This window comes from Salminus brasiliensis, chromosome 2 (genome assembly GCF_030463535.1).
Source record: "Salminus brasiliensis chromosome 2, fSalBra1.hap2, whole genome shotgun sequence".
NCBI lineage: Eukaryota > Metazoa > Chordata > Actinopteri > Characiformes > Bryconidae > Salminus > Salminus brasiliensis.
This window is the reverse complement of record NC_132879.1, coordinates 10,810,098-10,838,089: the sequence shown is the minus strand read 5'-3', so window position 1 is coordinate 10,838,089 and position 27,992 is coordinate 10,810,098. Positions and strand designations below refer to the sequence as shown.

General features: G+C 41.6%; 2 protein-coding genes across 3 annotated transcripts in view; both read right to left on the bottom strand.

Annotated features, from left to right (window-relative positions):
- Nucleotides 1–13,724, bottom strand: part of n4bp3 (NEDD4 binding protein 3) — a 48,818-nt gene extending 35,094 nt beyond the window's left edge. Inside the window, exons 1-2 of one of the 2 annotated variants that reach the window (XM_072673543.1) lie at nt 13,586–13,724; nt 71–178 (exon numbers count right to left, since the gene is read on the bottom strand). The gene's annotated coding sequence lies outside the window, so the exon portion shown is untranslated. The remainder of the gene's footprint in view (nt 1–70; nt 179–13,585) is intronic. The other variant, XM_072673542.1, reaches the window with a different exon arrangement.
- Nucleotides 13,725–17,350: 3,626 nt separating this feature from the next.
- Nucleotides 17,351–25,755, bottom strand: LOC140549796 (platelet-derived growth factor receptor-like protein). The gene is made up of 6 exons (XM_072673541.1): nt 25,617–25,755; nt 24,494–24,803; nt 23,309–23,460; nt 21,316–21,609; nt 19,909–20,048; nt 17,351–19,351 (listed from the first exon to the last, which is right to left on the bottom strand). The coding sequence occupies exons 1-6, from the start codon at nt 25,672–25,674 to the stop codon at nt 19,133–19,135; spliced, it is 1,173 nt and encodes a 390-aa protein (XP_072529642.1). The 5' UTR covers nt 25,675–25,755; the 3' UTR covers nt 17,351–19,132.
- Nucleotides 25,756–27,992: the final 2,237 nt, after the last annotated feature.

The following is a 27,992-nucleotide window of genomic DNA, read 5'->3' as shown; positions in this document are numbered from 1 at the left end:
AGCGCCGGCTACCCAGCTCTGATCCATTGGCTAGCAAACACCAGAGATGACGGGCAGCATGATACAATACCTGAGTTAGGATGTAGAATGTAAAGTATGTACAGTTAGAGAACGTAGAGTTAGGAGTCTTGCCCAAGGACTGGCAATCGAACCTCAATCTGCTATGGGTGGGGCAATGCTGTAACGGATAAAGCCAAAAGATAATTTCCTATTGTGTTGTAATTGATTCTCATTAACACAGCAATTTAATTCAAAACTAGGCTCAATCTGTGTCCAGGGAACCAGCCTCCATTGTGTAAACAGGTCTAGGAGTAAGAACAAATAAAGTTAGGAAGTCGCTCAAACCCCCCCCCCCCCTAAAAAACAAACAAACAAAAAACAAACAAACTCAGCACTGTGTGTTTTTGTCTCTGATACTAAACTCAATGCTACCCTTGGGCCACTGTGGTACAGTCTTTGTAAATCCTGACTGGGGTGTATTTATACAGTACATGACAGAAAAGAAAACTCATCAGTGTTTTTAAAGCCCAGAGGGCCAAACTAGACAATGTCACTGTGGTCAGCTCAGCTGTGGTCACTGCCACATACACACTATCCAACAAAGCCAATGCTGCCATTCAACAGAAGAAGCCTCTTGCTCTAGTTAGAAGAACAAGTTGGTGAAATGATTTCAATTGCAAATCAGCTTCCCAGGGGCTAGTAGAAGTCACAGCCACTTTTTTTGCTTTGGCAGCAAACAGAAAGGAAGTTAATGAGATTTCGAGAGCTGCGCATGCTTTTCTGAGTGAACATGTAGTAACAGAAAGGACGGAGCAGGACAGAAAAGCAAAAGGAAAACATACAACCAATGAAACCTGAGGTATCTATTCAGTCACAGTTTTCACCACTGATAACATTTGTTATTTCTGCAGCTTAAATAAATGGAGCTCTGACAGACCTTTGTGTATGCAAGTAAAAAATGAGAATTTTAGGACATTTTGTCTGTTTTTGTCAGGATAAACATAAAAGGTCAGGGTAATGCTTTATTTTAAGAACAAATAAGACAACAAATAAGGGCCTAATTAAAGATAGAGCTGCAAAATGTATCATTTCAGCATTGCCATTACAATGTGTGTATGCACATTAGTCACATCGCAAGGTGTGTAATGTCATGTAGGGCAAATTAAATCAAACACATCATGCTGAGATATCTACCAGATTATATCTGCCCCATATCATTTATTTCACTCCAATTCACACTACACAATATTCAATATTAATATTGTGACCTGCTGGATTATTGACAAAATATCGCTATGACAGTTTTTCCAATAATGTGCAGCCCTAATAAAGGACTTGTGCATAATTTAGACATTACTAAATGATGTATTCACTGTGCATTAATCATTAGTACATATTCAGGTTGGAAATCACCAACAGCTGCAATATTAGTTGTAATAATGCACAACAAACTTTGTTACCACCCTGTTATGCAAATCATTTAGTGCTGTTTAGTCTCTAATTGGTGATGATTAGAGCCTTTAGCACCTGAAATGTCCTGCACACAACATGCAGGCTGGGCAGATGTTAGTTTAACCCTTTTTAACAGCAAACACGGATAAACTGAGCGCTTGTATTAAAACACATACCGAATACAGATTTGCTTTTGCAAACTATATACCATAAAGAGAGACTGAATATGTGATGCAAATGCATTAATTACAAGACTTATTCAGTGCTTTTATGTCTCTAATTAGTGAGGAGTAGAATATACATCTCAGTTTAGAAAATACAAAACCTCTTGATGTATTAATGATTATTAAGCACTTGGCACTTATTTTGGCACTACCCAGAACCTACATGTTATTAGTGTGTAAGTACTGCCAATCACATTCCAACAACATGTCAGTTGTTGTCATTAGTCAGTAACTAATGCTCAATAATTTATATAACAGAGTGGGAAAAGGGATTTATTGTGCATTATTACACTAATAATGTCATTATAATGGTCCTAATCAATAATATCATATCTATGCATAGTGAATAATCTTTAAATAAAAGTTAGAAATGTTTAATTCAGCCTTCATTGAACAAAGAACAAGACCATAATAAGCCCCTAATTTGTGTTTCTTAAACCTGTATACAATAACTTAGTATAGCAAAATGCCATTTCTCTTAAAATGTACTAAATAAATGGTTATTATTGTATTAAAATAGCACAACTTAAACCAGTTTAATTGTATAACATCAGTATTGTTCAATGTTCATTCAATCACTGATTCCAAAGCCTGGAATTTGAATACAGCACAGAAAATCATTCACCTTAAACAGCTTGAGTTGTTTCTTGGAAACCTCCGACCCCCTGCCACCACCTGACTCCCACTACTCAGATACACCTGCTTCTGTCCAGTGTTCTGGTGAACAGGCTTTTCAGCCTCTGACCGCCCTTTGCTCCCCTTATTCTCACAGAACAGCTACAGGCCTCCGCCAGGAAAAAGTCCCTGGGAAACTTCCCCGAGCGGACGAGCGTCTCTGGTTACTCTTATCTTCTTTTCTCTGTCTCTTTGTGAAGAAAGCAGACCATTCTGCAGCCTGTGGTGGCTGGACCTGTTCACCTTGTTCAGTGACAATGCAGGAGGATATGGGATTAGCAATGGGCGGCTGATTCTGAAAGCTGTTTACACTGCGGAACCCTGGAGGAACCTTTTTCATGTGAAAAGGGTTAATGTCCTAAGCTGTGGATTTGCGATGCCACCTGTGCTTATTCGGGCCATCCATGTAGGACCAATAAAACTGCCAATTCAATTGAGAAGCTTCGGCTCCAATCTCCAGTCTTGATGCGCTCTCGGAGAGGCCGTTTCACCTTGCAGTTTGTGTCTGAACAATGGGCTAAGGCTCCCACACTCAATCAAGTGGACTTGCACGTTTGCTACAGGATCAAATTACATAATGCTGGCGGAGACACTTGAATCTAAAAGGCGAAGCAAACAGAAAGAGGGTCTTGTTCTCCGTGAAGCACTTTGAGGGTCAAAGTGGCTTGGTTTCCTTTTGTCTTCGTGCGGCAGCGAGACTAATGGCTTTGGGTGCCAAGAAGTGCCATTCACACCTCTGGAATGCCTTTAGCTGCAGTGCTATCAGATCAGCTCCGAGTACCGACAGTACTTTACTCCTGGCTAAGGCCCAGTCCTGACAAACACTCTTAGAAAGGCTCTGTTTACAGCCTACAAGAGTCATCAGGGTCAGGCTGAGAGTGAGCTTCAGTCGGAAAGCCACAGAGACGATTCAGGAATGAGTCAACATATTCCAGCGCTGTCTTCCCCGCAGACACGATCAGTCTATAGGAGTTTCCAGAGTTGCTTTGATGATGGGCAGATATTCAGACTACACAGCAAAGTTACACTCAAAGCTGGTAGCAGATTCATTTGCAGTCCAAGTGAGTAAAAATGAAACTACTCACGGTTAGAAAACTAATTGTAGTTGCATGGGAAAGAACCAGTATCGGTACTTACTACAAATGTAACTGGTCCTGAGTTACAAACATGATGTGTGCCGGAGTCAGGAATACAAATACCCAGTTGACACGGAAGGTGTCTTAGGAATTTCATTACAGATTCCAAGTGAATGATAAACCCCGGTAGTCGTCTGGAACTCCTGAAACATCCTGGTTACATTAGCAATTATGCTGCCTTCGGATTCCATTCATTTAGCCATCCTCTTATTCACTTCTTCTTGGTCAGGGTTGCGGTAGGTTGGGAATCCTTGGGTGCTAGGCAGGAACACCCCCTGGACAGGACACTAGTCCATCACAGGGTACCGCACATACACATATTCACTCCTAGTGGCAATTTAACAGTGTCAGTTCACATACCATGTACGTTTTTGAGAAGCAGGAGGAAACTGGAGGCGTATCTGGAGGAAATCCACAAAATAATGGATGAGAATACCAAAGGATAACACACCAAACCCCTCATAGACAGAAGTGAGGAACTGTGTGGTACACACACTACATACGGCACCACAGATGAACGTCAGAAAGTGTCCGAAAAATGGTATTTATAGAATGAACCTACATGAACGCCACCACAAAGCCCTATTGACTTGTGGGAAACCCGGATTTTTCCAATGAGCACCAACTTTCAGAATTGGCGGAATGACAATACATTTATCATTAGAATTATAATTTAACAGGTTGTATTTTGATTATTCAGCAGCAACACATAAACACTGCAATATTGACTCCAAGTGTCTCGGTGGTCAAATGCACTACCACTATGGCCCGGGGGGTTGAGAGCTTGAATCCATCAGCCATCAGTCTGAGAGAACAATGGGCTGTGCTTTCATCAGTCATACTGGGCAACTTGGTTGCCCCAACCCAAGACCAATGTTATTTATTAAAAATCAATACCATGTTTTTGAGAATCAATACAGTATCGCAAAACATAATAGTGCAATACTTTAATATACTGATATTTTCTTACACACCTAACCAGCACCAACCAAACATAATATTAATCTTCTGTAAACTGAAACGTTTCATTTGAAGAACCATGTTTAGGTCATGCTGATGCAGCTAATTTCTCATTTTTAGGTGTATGGCCTGGAACAGAAGACATAAGGGAGCGCACAGAGGAGCAGAGAAGGGAACAAGGAGGGTTGTGTATATATGTGTGTGTGGTGGGGCAGACGAGTCTAAGCCTGTTGTCCTACCTGTCTGACTGAAGAAAGATTCTCTCTTCAAGCCAGACTAATTTCCTAAACCAAGGCCCCCACAGATACTTACACAAGCAGCATTCTGAGGAACCTCAGAGAGAAAAACCACAACAGCTCCTCAGAAATAATGTAGGCCCGAGGGCCTGAAAGAAAAGAGCTCGACCACTAAAAGGCACTGATTGATCTAAGCATGCATCTTTGACATCTCTGCTGACAGTGAAACTATGAGGAACTGGAAAACCATAAATTGTGCCAACAATAATAATTCTCTAACAATTAAATGTACCCCAGAATAGAAAACTGCATTTACTGCTTGGCATAGTTAAATAGTGATGTTTTTGCTACTTCTCGCACCTTTTCTAAGACAATCTTTCCCCCGGAATGACTATCACTGCCAGACTCTGCTAGCTGTCCTGACCGTGGCTTTGCTTGTGCCAGTGTTCACAGTTAGAGTAGCCCAAATCGGTGAGCCATGAAGCTAAACTCTGAGACACTAAAAGCTAACCTTAGCTCGCTGTGGTGACGTTCGGAGATGCATGCCTTTTCGAACAGTACAGCAGACAGCTGGAAAAAGTGTCGTTTAGAGATACTTAGCTACGAAAAGCGACCTTCTGTTTGACAGCGGAGGTAAAAGATCGTTCGAAGGAGCATAGTCAACAGCCATGAAAAGAGGCCCCTCTGGGAAAGCATCGCGGGTATCAGTTAAAAGCAAAACCCTGGCAGACTGGGTCATCTTTTCAACTCTCAACACACAGAGAAAATAGCAACACTATCCAGTAAGACTCAGAAATAAATATAAAAAATAGCTGTAATTCTTGCTAAAGATCTAAAAACAATGTTATGCAACTATGCAGAGTTCACTCCACAGTAAAAGATTACAGGAAGATGTCAAAACCGGGCACCTAGAAGTTGGAAGGTAATGTAAAATAACAGAGTGGAAAATAGAATGTAATGTAATGTCTATGTAAACTGCATCTGGACATCTGGACACAACAATATGACACAGTATAGCAGTGGGTCATACAGCATCGGAAACAACACAGTACCATTATTACCAGTACCTACCATTAGCCCCACAGCTTCCAGTAGGCACTGGACGCCAATTTGACGCCAGAAAGACTCTTTAAGCCGCACAGAACATATATTTTACCGGGTTAACGTCACACACTGAATTTTGGTTGGACATCAAACTCACCAAAGAACATGCAAAACATGAAATTTGGTTACTTTTTTACCAACGCTTTGGTACGTTGTTGTTGATGTTAACATTAAAACATTTGGCAGATGTTGGTGTATGGTCACCATCTTACAACTCACAGCTTAAAACCAACAAGATATCAATGTCAGCTGTCATCACTATTCCATGTATGTTGACATTGATGGCAAGCTGAGTCCGGTTAAAAACCAAACCTGCCTTGGCTGCGATTGTCGACATTTGAGGTAAGAGATTAAAGAGTGGCAATTAGATTTCTGTCGGGCTGTTGTACTAGGAACAGAACAGCAGTGTGTATTAGGTATTTTAATCCATACAGCTCTGTTGTAGAAGACTGGAAAGCAGCCACTTAGCTGCCTATAAAAAGCACCTCTTACGTGCAGGAATTTGACTCCTAACCTCGCAGTGTGCCATGCAAACAACTCCTAGAGATTGAAGTGTTGGGAAATATCGCTGTGCTCTAAATAATATGGGCTTTGTGTGTACAGTCATACACTCTCACTCTCAGCGCAGAGGGGGCTTGAATTACAGCCGGTTTTACCACAAAAGAGATCACATGAAGCAGGCGTTAGGTGTCGGAAGGGATCCTGGGAACAATATCGATGTGATTTCTATTTACAACCAAGACCTGCTTGCAGGTTAATGAGACAAACAACAGACAAGGTCAGGATTAAAAGTCACCCCTCCCCTTTCCTCACCAAGTATGAACAGTATACGCTACTATAGCTGTGAAATGCAGGTTGGGTTAGTCTTTCCTAGTCAATGCACAATGGTTCTAAGGTGTAAAGTGGCCATATTTTGGTTTTCAAAATAAGAGGACACTGGGGACACATATGTATTTACTGTGGTTAGGATGTTGTGGCCAAGTAGGCCCAAGTTGTAGGACCAAGCAGTGTGTGTGTGAGAGGCTGGGGGGGCTTAAATACCTTTAAAATCATGCAGCTATGTTAACATTTACTCATTTATCCGAACTAATAATCTATGTGACTAAATCAGCTTTAACTTGTGTCTTACAAACAAGACAAAAATCTAAATAAGTGTTTCGCTTTTCCCACCTTTCCAAGAACATGTTTCCATGTCCATGCCAAAATAAAAATGTATAATTATAAAAATACATAAGTAAAAGTCAATTGCCAAAAATAAATAAATAAAAAAATAAATTCTAGAGATAAATTATTGTAAATAGTATCTCTTCCACTTTCTAACCATCAAATGATCTCCAATAAGATCCCCTCAGCTATTAATCATGTTCTGAGGAGTAGTTCCTATTACTATATTCATAAACCCATTATATTGTTCTGGATTACTATTCTGTCTTTAATCTTCAACCCCTTTCAGACATGCATCCTAACCCAGACATTTATTCCAGACATTACCTGGAGGAGCTGTATGTGTGAACGCAAATGCCCAGATCAGTTGTACGGAACAAAGTCTGCGTAAGGCAGGTCATTTTCCAGAGAAAATTCACAGCAGGTCATGTCGTGCGCAGTGCCTACACCGGTGCTGTCCCTCACCTAAACCATGCGGAACATTTCCTGTAGTGAGAACGTGTCTGACACGGAAATCTTTGGCTGTACGCTACAAGGGCAAAAGGGCAACTTTGGATAATGTGCAGACCTGATTTTCAGACAGATTGAAAACTGAGAATGGTTGACCAGCACAAGCACACTGGTTGACCAGCATGACTGACCTAACCAGGCTGGTGCACCAGTATGACCAACTCAACCAAACAGGACAACCACATTGACCAGTCTGGCTTTATGAGCAGCTGGTCCAATTGGCTCATGCGGAAAGACCAGCTAGTCCATCAAACTCAAATATGCCAACATTCACTATAGCATGTCCTTACGGCAACAGTGTACACCAACCAGCCATAACATTACCACCTGGCTAATATTCTGTAGGTCCTCTTTCTGATCCACTAAATCATGGACATCCTAACACCTCTGCTGTCAAAAAAAAACATCACAACAAGAGATATGCTGAAGCAGACCAACATTGAAAGCTCTAAACATTTCCAGGCAAAGTGGATGAAGATACACACAAAATTGGCAACATTTCTCCTGTAAAGCTGTAAGTCGCTTAACTGTCTGAGAGATGGACTTTACATAATGAGAAAAGTAAAGCTTTGGGTGAACCTCCTTTGGCGAAATAGATGTAATACTGGTCAACTGCAGCTATCAAGGCTAAAAAGCTAACACAGGCAGTGCCTGATAAACTTAGCTCATTATAACGAACCATCAGACAAAGAATACAACCAAGCATTTTCACAGCAGCTAATCCTTATGACCCAAATTCTAAGTCTTTATAGGTTTGTAGTTTCACCATCAACAAGCTAAATTCGGTAGTGGCTAACAACCACAAATCAGGGTGACAGGCTAACACCATCACTGCCCTCAGATACAGCAATCTGATGCCCACTCCGGTAAAATGCCAAGAAAGAAATGCAGAGTACTTCAGTAGAAGCATAGAAGCATTGCTGGCGATCTCATAGAAGAACCACGATAGGATGCATATAAAGAGTCATGTTTGAATCAGTGTTAATGTGAAGAACCTTTGAAAGGTCTGAAGAACAGTCACGTGGTGTACAGGTTTTTCCCCACAAATTTAAAGGTTCTTCACACTCACCCATTTCTTTTACAAAGCTCACAATTTGCAAATAACAATTTGCAGCACCTTTATTTTGTAAAGCCAAATTATTCACAAACTCACTCTACAGGAGTATCGTATTGCTGAGTTTGTAGCACAGTTTGTATTATGTAGTAATCTGAGTTGTATTGCAAAATGCCTGCAGAACCAAGAGCCAACTGGCCTGACTAAGCCGCTCCCTGCTCAAAGGAACCGACAGAAGAAAGGTTTCAGATCACTGGCAGCAGCAGAGTTTGGCACGGCTGCAAGGCGGGAGTACCGTCCCAATGTGCTTCTGTCATTTTTCATACAAAATAATCTCGAGCTACAACAGGGAAACTGTTCTGGCCTGAAGCTCCAGCAGAAACAACCAATTTAAGCCTTACCCATCTAGAGTAAAAGCTACTTTTTTGAGCCTGGGAGTCTCAACTTACGGGAAGCCCACGTTTCCAGTGACCTGATGAGTTTCAGAGAGGCAGATTCTGTCCTCATGTGGGACAGGGAATCATCAGTAGAGTGAAAAGGAAAGTCCGAGTACAGTCTCCAACACCATGAGTCTTTAATTACAACGACAGCCGCTTCTCTCAGCAGATAAAAGGATCTAAGGGCAATGGGGGAATCTTAGCAGTGTGTGCGCATGTGTGTGTGTGTGTGTGTGTGTGTGATGATGATGATGATGATGTCCCGAGAGACAAATCCGTCTAATCCTAATCCAGCGCAAGACTTTTGCCAGAGTGTCAGATGAGGCTCTGTGGGACGAGGAGTAGAGAGCAGAAGGCCATGAGGGACGATTACAGCCGTGATTAGCTCAGCTGCCCGGGGCAAAGCCCAGCTCACAGTTCAATTCCCAACCAGTGCCCTCCAGCTGGACCGCAGGGAGCATCTGCTTCTGCAGATATGGACTTACGTCACTGTTCCGAGCAGAGGGAGATTTTTCCTCATTTAAGCTTTGCATGTTTTTATGAAATATGTTATTAATTTGTTTAGTTACATCAATTTAAGACCTTCAAAAATGTAAATTTACACTGATTTATTTACTCTTTCGTTCTATACTGGAGCGACGAGGCTAACTTAGCTAAAACGTCATGGAAGCTAATTCTTCAGCATTTAGTTAGGTGATAACTACGTGTCTTAAACATCACATACTTGCCCCAAACCATGACAAGTGTTAAATATTCACAACACAAAAAGCCAGGCTTGTTTTTAACCCCCTTAGCTTTTATCTAAGGTGACCATATATTAGTTTTACACAAACAAACAAAAAAAAGGCACCGGGGACACATATGCATTCACCGTTGTTAGGATGTCATGACCAAGGGGCTTCAAGTAGGCCCAAGTTGTAGGACCAAGCAGAGTGTCAGGCTGGGATCATGCAACTACGTTAACATTTACTCATTTACCAAAACTAATAAAAGGCCCACGGTGGGAAACAACATCACAATTTCCCCTGGCAGACTAGGGTTCGATTCTCCAGCCAGGCTGGCTGGGGTCCTTAGGAGAGACTCACAACTCTACTACTACTGCAACATGAATTAAATGCAAGTAGCTGACTTTAGGGTAAGTGGAAATGTGAAATTCGAAAATGTAATTCTCACCAAACCATCACATTAATATGATAGAAAATACAATATATTGAGATATTATGTTGTTTGTTCCTGGATAAAGAAAACAGCACTGATGAGCACCAGCAAAATCCTGCAAGAAAATCATGTATCTCCATTTTTTATTATTGTTCACTTTATGACAATTCAATTATGGCTGTTATTTCATGATGAATGGACCAATAGAAATGTTCCAAAGACAAACGGGAATGCATTTTTTACATTGACTTCCAATAAAAGTAAAGGTAAAGGTGTACGTATTTGGCACTGTACACTGTACAGCGAAATGTGTCCTTCGCATTTTACCCATCTGTGGTAATGAACACACACACACACACACACACACACACACACACACACACACACACACACACACACACACACACACACTAGTGAACTAGGGGCAGTGAGTACACACACACCCAGAGCGGTGGGCAGCCAACTCCAGCGCCCGGGGAGCAGAGAGGGTAAAGGGCCTTGCTCAAGGGCCCAACAGTGGCAGCTTGCCAAGCCCGGGAATTGAACCCACAACCCTGTTATCGTTATATTTTTGCTTCTCCAGTAAAGATGCAGTTTGGCTGATAAGGTGTTACCATTATATACACAACCATTTAATACCAACAATACCAGCAGTTCAGACCTGAAACCAGCACTAGTACTGGTTACTAGATCTCCGTTTAGTGTTTCAGGAAGCTACAGGGAGACTGAGACAGAGCAATGAAGCGAGGCTCCGTCATACACAGGAAGATTAAGCATGTAGTAAACTGTGGTTTGTTGCTGCCTCAAAGCCTCAAGGCTCCACAGGTGATTCCTCATGACGCTGATGAGTGACGGACCACGTGATCACTCCTGCTTCCATGATATTCACATACTCAGGTCGTATTACTCATGGTTGGGTTGCGGGCATCAGTTCACACTGGTGAGTGTCAGGAAATGACAGATCCTCTGCCAGTGCTGTAAATGAAAAGTGCCAAGTCACCACAGATGATAGAAGGGAATGGCTTAAAAAACACCAAGCCCCCAGTATAACAGAGGAACACACAGCTCATGTGCTAGAACAGTCACATGGTGGTAGTGCCGGGTGATATTGATCAAAATTAGCATCACAGTACACCAGTGTGTCAGGGCATCAGATGACTTGTTAATTGATCGTGTTATACGGCCCCTCAGAGATGGTACCCCAGTCCATTATTAGAGATCAGTATATAACACATATATAAACCAATAAGCCAAGACATTATGACCACCAGTCATAATGATATGGCTCTTGTGTGTATAGACATTTGTATTTACAATTTTACAATAAAAAGTAATTTGCTTATTCTTTTTTTTTTTATTCGGACTCTGTAACCAATGAGGGGTCTCATTTTTTGGCTTACTTTGAAGAGTAAATCCCTTAAATTACATTAATAACTGCAATTAATCATTTATTATTAATTAATTTGCAAGTACGTGCAGTAGTAATTCAAGTGTAGAACTCCATTATTGGGGTTTCTGACCATCTCCCTCTGGCCATCACTCTCACTGCGCACCGTGCACTGTGTCTGGATGGGTCAGGGGTCCTAGAGTGGCCTCTGGTCTCCACGGTTACTGGCCAGTAGAGGACAACACTGTGACCGTCCCCTTTTGTCCCCAGACTCTGGGCATCAAAAGCAGGGCAGCAGTGAAGCAGCCCCATAACAGCACTCCCCCCAAAAACCTCACAACAACAGAGCGGGAACTCCGTTACTCCATTCCAGACCACCAGGGTTGATAACAAGACCAGGCAGGCGGCACTCCCGCCAGGCAAAGCACCACTTTTATTACACTGTGGGGCAGCCCATTAGAGCTCCAATGAGGGATTTGTAGAACAATAATCTGGCAATAAGGTATTTGCAAAGCATTTGGTTGATGTAAACATGGACATTGTTCAAGCTTCGAGGTGGTGTTAAAGTTACATTGCAGTGTTGGGGTTAGGGCTATGCCTTGTTCACAGCCATTGTTAGGAAAGGCATTGTTAAGCTTCAGAAATACTCTAACTCCTCAAGCCTTGTACCAACAATCAGCAGAAATGGGCTTCTCTAAGCACCTGCCTAGCACTCTGAACATTAAATGAACTCCCACTGACTCCCACAAAGCAGGAGAAGGCTGTAAGAGGTCAACATTTTCAGGTCAACATTTGCTCAGTTAGTTAGGAAATGGCAGTTAACAGGAACGCTGAAGGTCTTGGAGATTAAAAAAAAAAAAAAAAATGGAGAGAGACTTGCTAGAGTATTATTAGAAAGCCAAATCAGAACCCCTGTTTGGCTGCAAGAGACCTTCAGGAAGATTCAGCAGACTCTGGAGTGGAGGTGCACTGTTCTACTGTGCAGCAACACGTGCACAAATGTGCCTTTCATGGACTGATGAAGTTTAGCCGTAATGAGCAAAGCTATGTTTGATGAAAAAAGGAGCCTAATTTAATGAAAAGCACACTTCTCCAACTGTTAAGCATCGCTTTGGGCTTGTGTTGCAGCCAGTGAAAAGAAAAAAAGATAAGATCAGATAAAATGAGGAGAGCTTTTACAGCAGGACCTACAGCATGATCCTAAACACCTTCAAATCCACAATGGACCACTCTAAGAAGTGCAAGCTGAAGGTTTTGCCATGGACCTCCAACCTAAACATCACAAAATAGTTGTGGATAGACCTAAAAAAAAAAAAAAGCAGTGCACATAAGACTTCCTAGAAATAAGAATTCCTGAAAGACTCTTAGCTGGTTGTAAATGTTTCCAAGTGTTTTGCAAAACCAGGTCAGATGCCATTCTGCCATTCTGTCACTGTGAAATGTCGGACTGTGGCTTTAATGAATGTGGCTTGCAAGAGGGGAAAGAAAATCCCCTCAATGACCTCACCTGTGCCCTGCTTCAGAGCTTATCCCGTACTCCGTCACTCTACAGCTCTTCTCAGTACAGGCAAGCACTGCAGCAGAACTGCACATGTACCAAGCCCACAGAGTCTGCAGCAAGTGTGCCACAGCTTTCCACACTGCATGAACAGGCTGAAGCAGACGCAGACAACATGAGCAACGTGGAGCTTCACAACACAACACACAGTCCATTTAATCCAGGTCTGGAAATGAAGGGAGAAATTCCAAAGTAAAGACACCTCCATTAGTCACTACTACTATAGAAGGTCAGGCCTAGTTTCTTGCCCAACTTCATATAATTTGTGGTTCTTGACAATGTGTGTGAAAGCAGACTGCACTGGAATCCTTATCAGGGAGATTAGTTTAAGAAGAGTCAACAACAACAACAACAACAACAACAACAACAACAACAACAAGCAGAGCAGCAGAGACAAGAGAACCAGAGACCAGAGACCTTCCCACTCCCACTCCCACAGCAAACCCAGTTAAAGCTACAAAACATAAAGAGTCTGTGTGTGTGTGTGTGTGTGTGTGTGTGTCTGGTTTAGTGTTTCCCAAAACACTCACCATAATTCCTCAGGCTGATCCACGGTGTGTTCACTGCGCTCTCAGTCTAATCAGTGCTCAGCTGTAAACACAGGGCTGAGGCATTCCTCCGCGCACTGAGCGAGTCTAGGCAAAGCAGAGGCGACCAGCAGCTCCTCAGTCAACATGTAAACGCAGTGTGGTGCTTTTCCCTCTCTGAGATTTGAACCCTCTCTCAGGCTGGAAGGGAGGGAACCTAATTCATACAAAAGCATAGGCACTGCTGACAACCCTACAGCGCCCCCTGCTGACCACCAGACCACCTACAGCGATCACAGGCCAACGTTTGTGCGCAATTCAGTGGCTGAGATGTAAAGCAGAGGTCTGAAGAGTTCAGGGTCTCACAGAAAGCAGAAAGCACATCACATACTTACAGGACTCACAGGAATTGCAACATTATCTTAAGGTATTGCAAGACACATGAGTCCCCCTGTTTTACCCTCATCATCACTGGATATCGCTGCTGTCCAATGAAAAACAAGTAAGTAATATATAACTAATATATATATATATATATATATATATATATATATATATATATATATATATATATATAATACATGTAAGGTTTTGCAAGACAAATGAGTATATATATATATATATATATGTATATATGTGTATGTGTGTATATATATATACGTTTTTAGCAGTTGCACAATACAGGATATTAATACAATACAACAATTACAATAATAACAATAAATTGAATACATGTAAAAAATATGCATAAACAATAAGGAGTGACTAATGTGCAGGAGGAGTGGATACCCTGTAGCTGCTCTGTACCCTGTGTAAATATTTCTAGATATATGGACCAATAGAAATGCTCCAAATTGACTTGGAATAATATCTATTACATTGACTTCCTTTAAAAGATTTTTCTTCTCTTGTAAAGTTTCTGTTTTGGAGATACATGGTTTTCATTGGACGGCACCACTGGATATAGCACTCAGAAGATATGCAGACATGCAGAAAACAGCACTGACCAGCTTATGTACAAGTTTGGGCACCCCTGTTCACACATCTACAAACTTAAAACATTAAAACATTTTAGTCTTGTATGCACACACACACACACACACACACACACACACACACACACCATATATATTTCCTATATATTGCTATTTATTTACTACATTTAACATATTGGAACAAATAACAACACTTCTGTAAAGGACGTCACTTATTTACATTTAGAAAATGAACAACGCGTGTCATTTAACCAGGGCTGCCCAAAGGCACGACTGTATCTACAGCGGGTGACATAAGTAATGAACACATCATCAATTTCCCAAGTAAATATATTTCTAAAGATTCTATTGACATGACATTCTCACCTGGTGTGAAATCAAACCATAGAAATAAAACCATAGATGTCCATAACTTAAGTTTTGTATATATAGATTTTCAGCTGGATTCGGGTCAGGGCCAGACTGTCTGGACTATTCTAGCAGCTTTACTTTCTTTCTCAGAAACCAACTGAGAGTTTCCTTGGTGGTGTGTTTGCGATTGTTGTCTTGCTGAAATGAAGACAATGTCCACCCTCGTTTCATCTTCATCATCCTGGTGGACGGCGGCAGATTTTCATGTTTACTTAGAAAATTGGTGACGTTCAGAACTTACTTCACCTCTTATTTTTAAATAAACAATTAATTAGAAAAATAAGTATATGGAGGACACTGTTAGTGCTTAATAAACACTGATCAGCTGCAGGTTTCATTACTAACAGTGTAATTAGACTGGTTTAATTAGATACGGTTCAGCAGATGATGAATATAAACCAGTACAGGAGAGGATCTGATCAGTAGTTTATAAGAATCTGTCGCTACTGATGTTTTTAGTCTGTAGTTACATGTATCGTGATAAATATTGTGTATGGCGGAAAAAAGAAATATCGTGATGTAGTATTTTTATCATATCGCCCAGCCCTATACAGTATAGACTCATTATTATGTGTATCCAAGTGTTTCGCCTTAAATTCTAAATCACTTCTTAAACAAATCGACCTTCTTCAATCTGGATTTCTGTTTAAATGCTATAAATGGTTTAGTAACCTCTGTGAAACCAATACAGGAATGAATTAGATGTTAGACATCTCAATTTCAGCCCATTTGTATCATTTACTGTTGTACATTTTGCTGCAGTGTGAATTACAAGCGTCCTTGGTCATCCTGCTGTTGACGTCCACTCTCTAGACTTTATGAGATCCACCTGAGTAAGCAGTACAGCACCCTGTTATTACCATACCACACACACTCACACCCTGCTCACTGGAGCCCGCAGGGCGGAGTGCAGTTAGGATGGATCACATCCTGCTCTATAAAGATAAGAGAGAACTTGTTGAGGAGCTTCCGTTGAGCTCAGTGCTGTACACAGCCCCAGGACAGAGCCTGGTCAGTAAACAGTGGAACAGGTAAAGAGATTCAGGTTAAAAGTTCTGACATTTATAAATATTAAACCAGTAGTTTTGAAATCCAGGGGGGAAAAGGTCCAGAACCTTGTATTGATTCTGTGAAATCCACAGCTAGAACTAAAAACCTCCAAACAAGTGATGCCCCCTGCTGGTCACATTGAACAGTTTACAGACTGATGTGAAGCCAAAAACCACCTCACTGTTTAATGAAGTACTTATAACCATAAAATAGGACTATTCTTATGAATGCTTATGAATGGCCTAATATTTATTTTTTAATGGTTATTAATTATCATTATTTTTCATAAACACATTATAATTTGTTACTCTGATTACTTGTATTATTATTATTATTATTATTATTATTATTATTTAATCATTACATTTAATTATAATATATTATTATATATATGATCTTATCATATTTTCAAGCCTAGATTTTTTGTTTTCTTAGTTTCTAAGTTTTTTTTATTAAAAAAGATTGGATTTTTTCACAGTTTTTTTTCACAAAACTCTTTTTTATGTTAATTTGCCTTAATATTTTCTGTTTCTGCTTTTTTTTATTAAGTCATTTGTTCATTTTATACTAATCTTCTATGATCTTGATTGTATGATCTTGAACTCCTGCAGAGTAGCCTCAGGTGTCTTGGTGGTTCTTGGTGATGGATTCAGCTTAACTCTAGGGGAGGTTCAGTGACCTCTCAATGACCTTTTCTCTGAGTTGTGCGGAGTGCTCTTTTGTTTTCATGGTGTATTTTGTTAGCCAGGAACACTGATTAACCAGTGACTGGACCGCCCAGACAGGTGTCTTTATACTACAGTCACTAGAGATGCAGTCACTGCTGTCAGACAATCTCCATTTCACTGATTGCAAGACTACCAGCACCAATTACCTGGACCTCTGTTTTTATCTCAGTCACTTTAAAAGGGGTGAATATTTATGCAATCAGTTAATTTACATAAATGTGACATAATAAAAAAAAAAATATTGTAAAAAAAAAAAAGAAAAAGCCAAATTAAATTGACCATGATTCCATATATAAACACAATAAAAGGACATAACATGGTAGAATACTTTCAACAGGCACTGCAAGGTTGTATTTGAGGAACTGGTTAGAGAAGTGGGTTTGGGACAGGAAGGTCACTGGTTTATCCCCTGGACTGGCAGGACAAGGGGGAGGGGGAGTGAGTGAACAGCACTATAACAGCTAGCAATAACCATCATCACCAGTCCACCATTTCATGTATATAATGACGAGCATCACCATTTCATGTATATAAACAGACAAAAAAGCAGTAAACTGTTTTATTGGTACATTTTGAAATGTCACATCAAACAAGTGCAAAACTGTGTATATGTCTAGGGATTCAAAGTGGAGGCGAATAATAAGTGTAATGAATTCATCTAATATCAGCAGCATAAACATCAACAGAAGAGTGTCTGTGTCAGGTATTAGACACTTTACAACTAGATCAAACAAACAAACAAATAAAAAAACAAAAAAAATACTATATAGGGTAACATAAGTCAAGGGTAACATTAAGGCTAATATTACTGTAATTTGTCATTTGTCAATGCTAATCACAATAAGTCATTAAGACTTACAATGTTAAATAGAGACCTTAATGTTAAAAGACTAGAAAAGAACTAACTTAGAAATTAGCCACCAATCAGACATTACATTAAAACCACCTCCAGGCGACGTGAATAGCATTAATAATATAGTTACAATGGCACCTGTCAAGAGCTGGAATATAGGTCTACAAATTAGGCAGCAATTGGCATTTCTTACTCCTGGGCTCCCCCTAATGTGGGAAAGTGGACTTTGCGCTTTGAGCTACTTTTAAAGGGCACTCTTGCATTTCTGGACAAGTTACAGAAAGAGATACAGAAAGAAGCATGTGGACTGTGTGTGATATTATATGTTGGGGGAGCATCAACATGATTTTGCTTGCTACTTATTGCTGCTTTAGGGAGGACACTTCCCTCTACCCTCCCTTTATTACATCTGCTCAGCCACTAAAGCAACAGAGCATTCATAAGAATCTCAACTGAAGGCCTTAAATACATTATATGTTCACTATGTTTGTGGACATCCCTTTTAATGAATGCATTCAGCAACTTAAAGGTGCATCTATTGTTGAAACAGATGTGCAAATCCACACACCCAGCTTGTGTAGACCCTAGTCCCTGTAGTGCCAATAAAATAGAGTTCTCTGGAGCATATAAACATGAACCTATTGGCACCGTGCCTAATGCCAGGCATGGGCTAGAGGGGTATAAACAGCATTGAGCTGTGGAGCAGTGGAACGCCTACAATGGACAGTAGAAACAGTTACTCCAACCAAAGCAACATGAACTCTTTTGATGAGTAGGTGTCCCAAAAGTTAAAAAAACCTCAAAATATATTCACTTAGCCATGTTTGGTGTCTGAGCATACCAATTTTTTAGTTATACACTGGAGCAACGAGGCTAATGTAGCTAATAATTAACTTCTACCCTAAGTCATCACACACTTGCCTCACAGCTTGTAAAATCTCTTTAGAAAAGAATACATGTAAAGCAGCCACGCTTGAGATAAAGGTCACCACACCCAATGCCAAACATAAGCTAAAAAGGTATAAAGCCACCCAGAATTGAGCTGTGGAGCAGTGAAAATGCGTTCTCTAGAGTGACTGAATTCTATCCAGTACCTTTGAGCCTTTGGGATGAGTTGGAGTGGGAGAACTAATCATCCAGCATCATTGCCTTACCTCACTAATGCTCTCTTTGTGGCAGAACGCAACCAAATCCTCCTCACAGCAATGTTCCAACCCCTAGTGTAAAGCCCTCCCAAAAGAGTAGAGGCTGTTGCTGCAGCAAAATGGGACAAATTCCCTATTAATACCCTTGATTTCAAAAAACTGCATGAGCAGATGTCCACATACTTTTGGACATACTCTCAGCTATCTAGAAGCATGACTACATTCTGCATTATCTGGTAAATTGTGTAAATTAGAATGTTTGGCAAACCATCACTTTAAGGGGCCACACACAGTATCTTCAAAGGCAGACCGGTCAGTCTATGATCATGTCAGTTAAGACTGTGACGTGGTACAGTTGGTCCCCACTTTCACGGTTTCTTTGGTTTGTTAGCACTGCGAGCTGCCAGCACTTTAACAGCAGTAGAAGCTGAGCGTGACCCCTCCAGATTTTGGGCGGTGCAAGTGTAGGTGCCCTGGTCCACCTCTCTGACCTCGTCCACCAGCATCACGCTTTGGGAACGCTGTCGACTTCGTCCATCCACCTGCACTGTCTGGATGTTTTCCTGGGTGTAGAGGGGACGGCCGATCTGAAAACGAGACAGCAACACCAACACAGTCACACCTGGAGATGACGTTGAAGGTTGTTCGGAAAGAACTAGTCCCAGGTCTGTCCATGATCTGCCCATAAATGGGTTCCTTCGTAGCTAATTGATGCTAGGTTGGACAATCCTGCAAAACCCCCCATTACAGACTGCAGACATCCTGTCAATGTACAGTTTATCAGTCCTACCCCATTCACCAGTGGTCAGTTTCTGACCACAGGACCACTGTTGACCAAGTATTATTGGATTTGCGGTTCATTCTCAGCACAGCCAGCACAGCAGTGACACTATTATGGTAGTGTTCATGGTAGTGTGTATGTGTGGTGCTGGTACGAGTGTAAGCACTTCAGTGTCACTGCTGGGTTAAGAGTGGGTCCACCACCCAAAAACATCCAGCTAAGACCAGCTGGTGAGAAACTGACCACAATCATGGGAAGCACAGACTGCTACAGTCTTGCTGAGCACCAGCAAAGTGGAACTACAAGGAAAGGGTTTCTAAAAAGTGGCCAATGAGTGTACCATCTTATGGCCTCTGGACTCACCGTTTGACCAGGGTAATCCCAGGTGAATTCCACCTGTACGTCCTGTTCTCCCACCACTGTGCAGGACACCTGCAGGTTCTGTCCCACAGTCACAGAATCAGATGAGGCCTGGACGAAGGGCGCAGGGGGGGCAGCAGGGTCTGCCAGAGACATACAGGGAGCACACAGTGTCATCAGTGATATTTTGCACCCGCTCGGATTCTTTATATACCTGATCCCAAAGGACAACAACATTCTCATAGAGTGATGTGAGGCCATGTGACACACACTGATATCACACACTGACATCTACACAACATTCTGATGAATAGTAAAAATAAAAATGTGATGTGAACTGGACTGATACTAATTCAGTCTAGCAGTTAAAGCAACATTATGTAGTATTTGTACCTTGAGATAATAAGCTCCAAAATCACAGTGATGCTCCACTGGCTGTTTTAAGAAGAATAGCATCTCTATTGTTGCTACCCCGGGCTCAGGGACGCCACTAGGTGCACTATGTAAGTTTGGTAAAGTGAGCTGGACAATGTTCGCGAGAACTGTGTAACGCTTGTATTTCGAGTCACATTTGTTTACAATCCTGTGAAATTACTCTACCGCCTCCAAGTTCAAGTCCAAGTTCTCTAACTTTAACTGACCATTCTGTATCTCTCAGCTTCTCCAGAAATGCATGTGTAAAACGTGTCCTTTAGAAGAGGCTCTAGGGGGAGCCCAACAGCAAGAAATATCAATTCTTGCATAATGCTGCTTTAAATGGACCACACCAAATCTAATTTAATTTACGTTATTGTTATATTCATATTGTTATATTGTTATATTGCTTGTAGCTCCATTTTTACCAATTTTCACTTTTCAACATAATCTTGTGCCAGCTGTTCTTTACTTCTCTTGTAAAGCTGTCATGTCATGTCAGGTAAGGGTTGCAACAGTTTCTGAAGGGGTTGCTGTCCATTTTAGCCCACTCTTCTACAAACTGGGGGCAGATTTTACCTAAAGTTCCTGTGTTCCTATTTCAGCATTTTAGCTGCTGTTTCAGATTGAGAATTGGGATTGGTGATTCTGCTAGTCAGTCAAGCTGTTGCTCTGGTCATTATATCCAATGCACCCTTGTTTGGGTAATTTAATATAGTATAATAAAATAAAACTATAATATAATTAAATCAATATCAATAATCTGCCTTTGTTGGGCGGTTGGTGTAGTGTAGTGGGTAACAACACTAGCATTCGATTCTCCAGCTGGGCAAATACAACACTCACTATTACTGTGGGCGATATCTGGAATGTCGTGTAATTTTATATAAATCATATAAAAGAACATACTTTACTTGAAGAAAAGTTAGTCTTGTGGGTCTTGTTTCGCTGAAAAACATTCCTAATGGATAGGCAGGGTCTGCAGTGTGCACTCACAGTTGACGTAGATGAGCATGTATTTGGTGGAGCTCTGCCGCAGGTTGCCCAGGCTGGCCACGCAGTACAGGGAGCCGGCATGGTACTGTTTGGGTCTGTGGATGGTGAACCCTCGAGTGACCTCAAAAGAAATCTCCACTCCATCCACCTTCACCTCCGTGGGGGGATACTCGCGGTGCAGTGTGACTTTAGCCTGCGGAGACGTGACCTGGCAGGGCAGCACCGTGGGCCTGTTGGTCCGAAGCTGGATGACCTCGTAGTAGTCGGCCGAGGGCACAAACAGCTCCTGAGGGTCTGAGAGGGACACACAGTCAATGCGTATTACCCTTCTTCCAAATTCAGGCATTCATCTGAGACGTGTTTTGTGTCGGAATAACACTTGCTTATTTAGTTTTGGGCTGGAGCTACGAGGCTAATGTAGCTAATCAGTAATAAAAGCTTAGACCTCATGCAAACGTTATGTCTGAATCATCACACACTTACTTGAAACAGTGTGGAGGTGTTCAGTGTCTCTAACAGATATTCAGTGGTTTCTGACTCTGTATGACTCACTGTTATCTAAAGAATCATTCTGATGAGACGTATTAAGCACAAAAAAGGTGCCAAAATGTTTCCAAAGCCTAAATCAATTAATTCCGGTATATTTTCTAATACGTTCTATTGGTGATGGCAATTAGGAACACATTGCATTTTTCTCATTTGTTTTATATATTACTCATCAAATCATCTACATATTGTCCGTGACGGGGTGGTACAAAAATAACTGAATGAAGAGGATAATATTATATTATATTATATTATATTATAAGGATTTTATGTCTAAGGTGGGAAGTTTTTTTTTAACATGACTCTATAAATAAAGGTGCACGTATTTGTCACTGTACATTGTACACTATACAGCGAAATGTGTCCTCCACATTTAACCCATCTGGTAGTGAACACATACATGTGTCAGGGGCAGTGAGTACACACACACACACCCAGAGCAGTGGGCAGCCAACTCCAGTGCCCGGGGAGCAGAGAGGGTAAAGGGCCTTGTTCAAGGGCCCAACAGTGGCAGCTTGCCGAGCCCGGGAATCGAACCCACAACCCTGTTATCGATATCCCGGCGCTTTAACCGCTGAGCCACCACTGCCCATAATAATGTAATGTATGATGATTCAATTGGTGGAGCTTGTATTAGTTGCTAGCTTGTTTGCAAACTGTAAACTGTCTCAAGGTTCTAGCAAGCAAGACCATGAAGCTAAGCTCCAGCTAAGCTACATCTGGTTACAAAGCATCAGTGGCACAACACTAAAAGCTAAAAGCTGAAAACCACACATCACTGAAGAAAGGCTTGCACTCCCATGGAATAAATATGGTAAGAAACTGCCCACAGTTATGCTAGCTTGCATTTCTGCAAGAACTGGAACCCAGATATCACCTTTTAGTTGCAACACCACACAGAATTAGCTAAAAAAAAGTGTGCAGACCAGCCTCGCTAGTCTTTATTACTTATACTTATTATTTACAGTGTGATCAGTTCATTAAAGAGCAAGTGTATTTTAAAAAGCAGCTTCAGAATCAGGTGGATGCTCTGCTGACTGTAATAGGGAGAATGGCGTGTCTGTCATTGCCACTCTTGGTCAGAACGCTGCTATTGCACTTGGGAACTTTGGTGGAGCTGCAGAACTGCATAGATATATTTGTGTAAAATCCTCTACTATTACTCTGCCGCCTCTGTATTTCTCAGCTTGTCAACAAATGCATGTGTACAACTGTCCATGAGGGGGCGCTTAAAGCATATTATGTATTTACTGCAGTGCTTAAATGTGATTTACACTCCACAGTTGAGAAGCAGAAACTGCTAGTGTGCCATAAAAGTATGAAAAAGGTTTTCTTTTAGAGTCCTTTCACTCAGATGTATTTTGGGTCCTTTCTTTACACCTCTATTGAACAATAGCACAGTTTCACATCTCTGATATTCACACTGTGACTGAAAGAAGCAGATTACCAGCGAAAAAGATGAAAACTTTCACGGCTTTATCGTACTCCTTCCTGCACTCCACATCCTCACAGTACATGGGGTAGCAGGTGTACTCTCCGGTGTCGGCTCCTGTTGTGTTTGCTAAAATCAGTGTGCCATATCGCTCATGCTGGACCATCCTGAACAAAAAAGCACTATTAGTCTTACATCATATGTCATACAACTTATACCACAGGTCAAACAAGGACAGCCAGTACCAAAAGCTACTTGAGTACTAGACGTGGCCACCTGTGGAGAATATTCAGCCTGCTGAATGTGAGTGAGTGCGTGAGTGAGTGTGTAAATGGGTGAGTGAGGAAGGTACAAGCCAGGTCACATCTAATAATTATGAGAAACCAAGCATGGGCTGTGTCTCAATCCACATACTAGCATACTGACCAGTGTGTTTGATGTTTGATACTGGTGCCATTGGTGATATACTAAGAGCTCAAGGCCAGCTTTTGCTGGTGGGTGGTTTTAGATCTTTTAGTCTAAGCTGGGCTTTGATGGTCAATGTGGTTGAAAAGCTGGTCATCCAGGCAAAACCGTACCCTATGCTTGTAAGCAAGCTGGTTAAGTTGGCCAACCAACTTAGCTCTTGGCCAGCAGAGTGTGTGTTAAAATATCAGTTAGATGGACTAGCTGGTCTATCAGCATGACCAGCTTGACAAAACTGCTCAAGTTGGTCATACTGGTTAACTAGTTTGGTAAAGCTGGTCATACTCTTGGACCTGGTGGTCACGATGGTCAACCAGCATTGTTATAATTATATATATTATATAATTATAATATAGTGGTTAACCAGCTTGGTTACAGTGGTTGACTAGCTTGACTAGCTTGACCAAGATGGCCATCAAGCTGGCCATACTGGTCGACAAGTTCTGTAAAACTGGTCATGTTCATTGTCAAACATGCTTAGCCACACTGGTTGACTAGCTTGGACAAGTTGGTAATATTGATGGACCAACTAAACCATCAAGCTCAAATTAAAGACATATGCCGGTCGAGACCTATGTAGGCTGGTGTTGGGTGTCAAAAAACGGGCTGACCTAACATGCAGCAGTTTTGTCAGAGTAACTGATAGTGTAGTGTTTAGCGGGTTTGGCCACAGCTCTAATCAGATCCACCTGATCACGACCGTTACCATCATGACAACCTGCAATGGCCATGTACCTGAGTCGTCCATCATCATCCTCTTGCAGGTAAGGGGGAACGGCCCACTGGACGGGACTGCCCTTACACCTCAGCTCCAGTGTGTTTCCAGCGGGAACAGAAAGTGTTTTGCCCACCTTCTGGAACTTCCCCCTGTCCAGTACCTGAGTCAGGTGTGTCTGAGCTGCTGCAGGCTGAGGCGTGGCTTTGGCTTTAGGTTTAACGGAAGTGCTCTTGGTCCTCTTTTCAGCGGCCTTCTCAACCTTAGGCTTGACTTTCGGCCTTTTGTCAGCCGCTGGTTTCAGCTTCTGGTCATCCTTTTGGCTCATACCTGTACATTTACAGATATAGTGCAGGTACAGATGCTTCGGTCAACTTCAGGTGCACTGCAGCTTAGATTTAGCATAGTTTTGTCAGTGATCTTCTAGTCCTTCATCAATGGTCAGTTTCTCAGCAAAGAACCGCTGTTATCTGAATATTTTTGGGGGGTGGACCCACTCTCGAACTAGCAGTGACAATGTGTAAAAACCCCAACAGCACCACTGAGCCTGATACAGTGACTGACCAGTGATGAAACTGACCAATGATGAAAGTGGCCAGTGAGTGGAACTACAAGGACTGTGTTTCTAATAAAGTGGCCAGCAAGAGGAAGCAAAGCACAGGATAGGTGTTTCTAATAAAGTGGCCAGTGAGTGAGAGCACAAGGTAGGGGTTTCTAATAAAGTGTCCAGTAAGTGGAAGCCCAAGGGAGCTGTTTCTAATAAAGTGGCCAGTAAGTGAAAGTACAAGGTAGGTGTTTCTAATAAAGTGGCCAGCAAGAGGAAGCAAAGCACAGGATAGGTGTTTCTAATAAAGTGGCCAGTGAGTGAGAGCACAAGATCTGTGCTTCTTATAAAGTGGCCCGCGAATAAAGAAACAGGGTAGGTGTTTCTAATAAAATGGCCAGTAAGTGAAAGTGCAAGGTAGGTTAGACAGCTTAATATCATGCATGCTTGTAGGCTTAAAGGTTATGTACAGCAGATGTACAGGCGCTAGATGGAGGTTTGATAAACGTTGTATCTTACAAAGTCTATAATTCTAGTCATTTAAATGAAGGCATTTTCCAGTTCAGTCTGAAACGCTGTAAGGCCTGAGAGTGACTCACCGAGCTGAAAGAGTAGCGTGCAGAAGAGCAGAGCCAACAGCACCACAGCCAGCTTCATGGTGGAGATGCTTCACTGCAACCAGAAAACAAACTACACAAATAGCACTACTTCTATAAAAGCCTTTCAGTTCATTACAGAGCTGGAGCAGATAGAGCAAAGCCCCAAAGACAAATGAGGTGGGGGACGGAGGGTCTGGTTGTGTGTGGTTGTGTGTGTGTGTGTCCGTGGGCAGCTGTTTTGCTGCGTCAGTCACACACACACATTCCTGCTTTCAACGGTAGCATTAACACCCCAAATTCCTCCAGCCAGACTCAATGGCTTCTTTCTACAGCCAGAAAGGAAGGCCATGCCCACAGGCTGAAAATTCAGCCATGTTTATTTAGCTGGGGGAGAGCACATCGCTGACCGGCCAACAGGCCGAGAAAACAACCGGCCAAAAGTGGCCATCAGATAGGGGTTTAATAAAGTGACCAGTGAGTGGAAGCTAAACACAACATAGGTGTTTCTAATAAAGTGGCCGGTAAGTTAAAATACAAGGTAGTTGTTTCTAATAAAGTAGCCAGTAAGTGAAGGCACAGGATAGCTGTTTCTATAATAAAGTGGTCAGTGAGTAAAGACACAAGGTAGGTGTTTCTAAAAAAGTGGCCAGTGAGCGGTAGCAAAGCACAGGTTAAATGTTTCTAATAAAGTGGCCAGTGAGTGAGAGCATGAGGTGGGTGTTTTAAATAATTTGGCCAGTAAATGAGAGCACAGGATTGGTGTTTCTAATAATGTGGCCAGTGACTAAAAGCACAAGGTAGTTGTTTCTAATAAAGTGGCCAGTAAGTGAAGGCACAGGATAGCTGTTTCTATAATAAAGTGGCCAGTAAGTGGAAGCCCAAGGGAGCTGTTTCTAATGAAGTGGCCAGTAAGTGAAAGTACAAGGTAGGTGTTTCTTATAAAGTGGCCAGCGAGAGGAAGCAAAGCACAGGATAAATGTTTCTAATAAAATGGCCAGTGAGTGAAAAAACAAGGTAGGTGTTTCTAATAAAGTGGCCAGTGAGAGGAAACAAAGGAAAGGATAAGTGTTTCTAATAAAGTGGCCAGTGAGTGAGAGCACAAGATCTGTGCTTCTAATGAAGTGGCCCACGAGTAAAGACACAAGGTAGGTGTTTCTAATAAAGTGGCCAGCGAGAGGTAGCAAAGCACAGGCTAAATGTTTCTAATAAAGTGACCAGTGAGTGAAAACACAAGGTAGATGTTTCTAATAAAGTGGCCAATGAGAGGAAACAAAGGAAAGGATAAGTGTTTCTAATAAAGTGGCCAGTGTGTGGAAGTACGAGGTAGGTGTTTCTACTAGTCAGGGCCTCATTGTATTGTGCAGTAACTGTTTAGCTACATCTTCCCCTTAAATCCAGGCCTAGACTTAATCCATGTCTCGGGAATGGGGGTGTGCTAGTAGATTAATGGCCCACCTATATAGAGGTGACTGTGGTTCATGTCTGCAGCATAGGGATTAGGTACTATACAGTGGAATGGCCCATTTTCCTGTGCCAAGCTTTCCCATGAGGTTTAATTGCTTATCTGTGATTTATTTCAGCACAGGTAAATCCTCATGAATACAGCTATTGTTCCTGTGTGAGTTTGGGGTAATGAGCAGGAGTTAAAGTGCCTGTGGGGCTTTTTCATCACTGAAGCATGTGAACGATTATTCTATGCTCATTTTACCCTTTACATCATATACCTCCACAACCTAAGGCTTATTATTCAGTAACTGCATGGAGCCAGTGCAGTGAGTTATAATGTGTTAAGGGAGGTTGGAACAGAAACCTAGACCCACAGGTGGACCAGTGAATTATTATTGTATTTAATTCGATTTTTAATTATTCATCAAATGTGTGCATTAATAAGCAGTGTCAGTCGAACTGTAAACAAGTTACAACAGATCTTATAATAGCACCCTAAAATAATTTATTAAAGGAAAAAAATGTTTTTAGCTTTTATTTGTCTGCAGTACTTTATTCAGACTTTGAGATGTCAAATAAAATAAATTAATTTAAAAAATAATTTTCTTTGAGTACTAAAAACAGTTTGCACTAACAATGACCAGCATGTATGAAAAATATATGTCAAAATTGTATCTATTTTTCAGTTTTTAATTTTGTTTGTTGAATTTTCCCCCTTTTCTCCCAATTTGGTACTTCCAACCCACCCGTGCTTAACTCCCTCTAGCACATGTAAAGCCAGACACCACCTATTTTTAAACTCCCCCTGAAATGCATTGCCGGGTAGCCAACACACTCGGAGGAAAGTGTCGGGTCTCCTGCTCCACCGCTGCAGCTAACAGACACCTGTGCTGGCCCATATCTCTTTAAGAGTGATGATGGGAGAGTGTG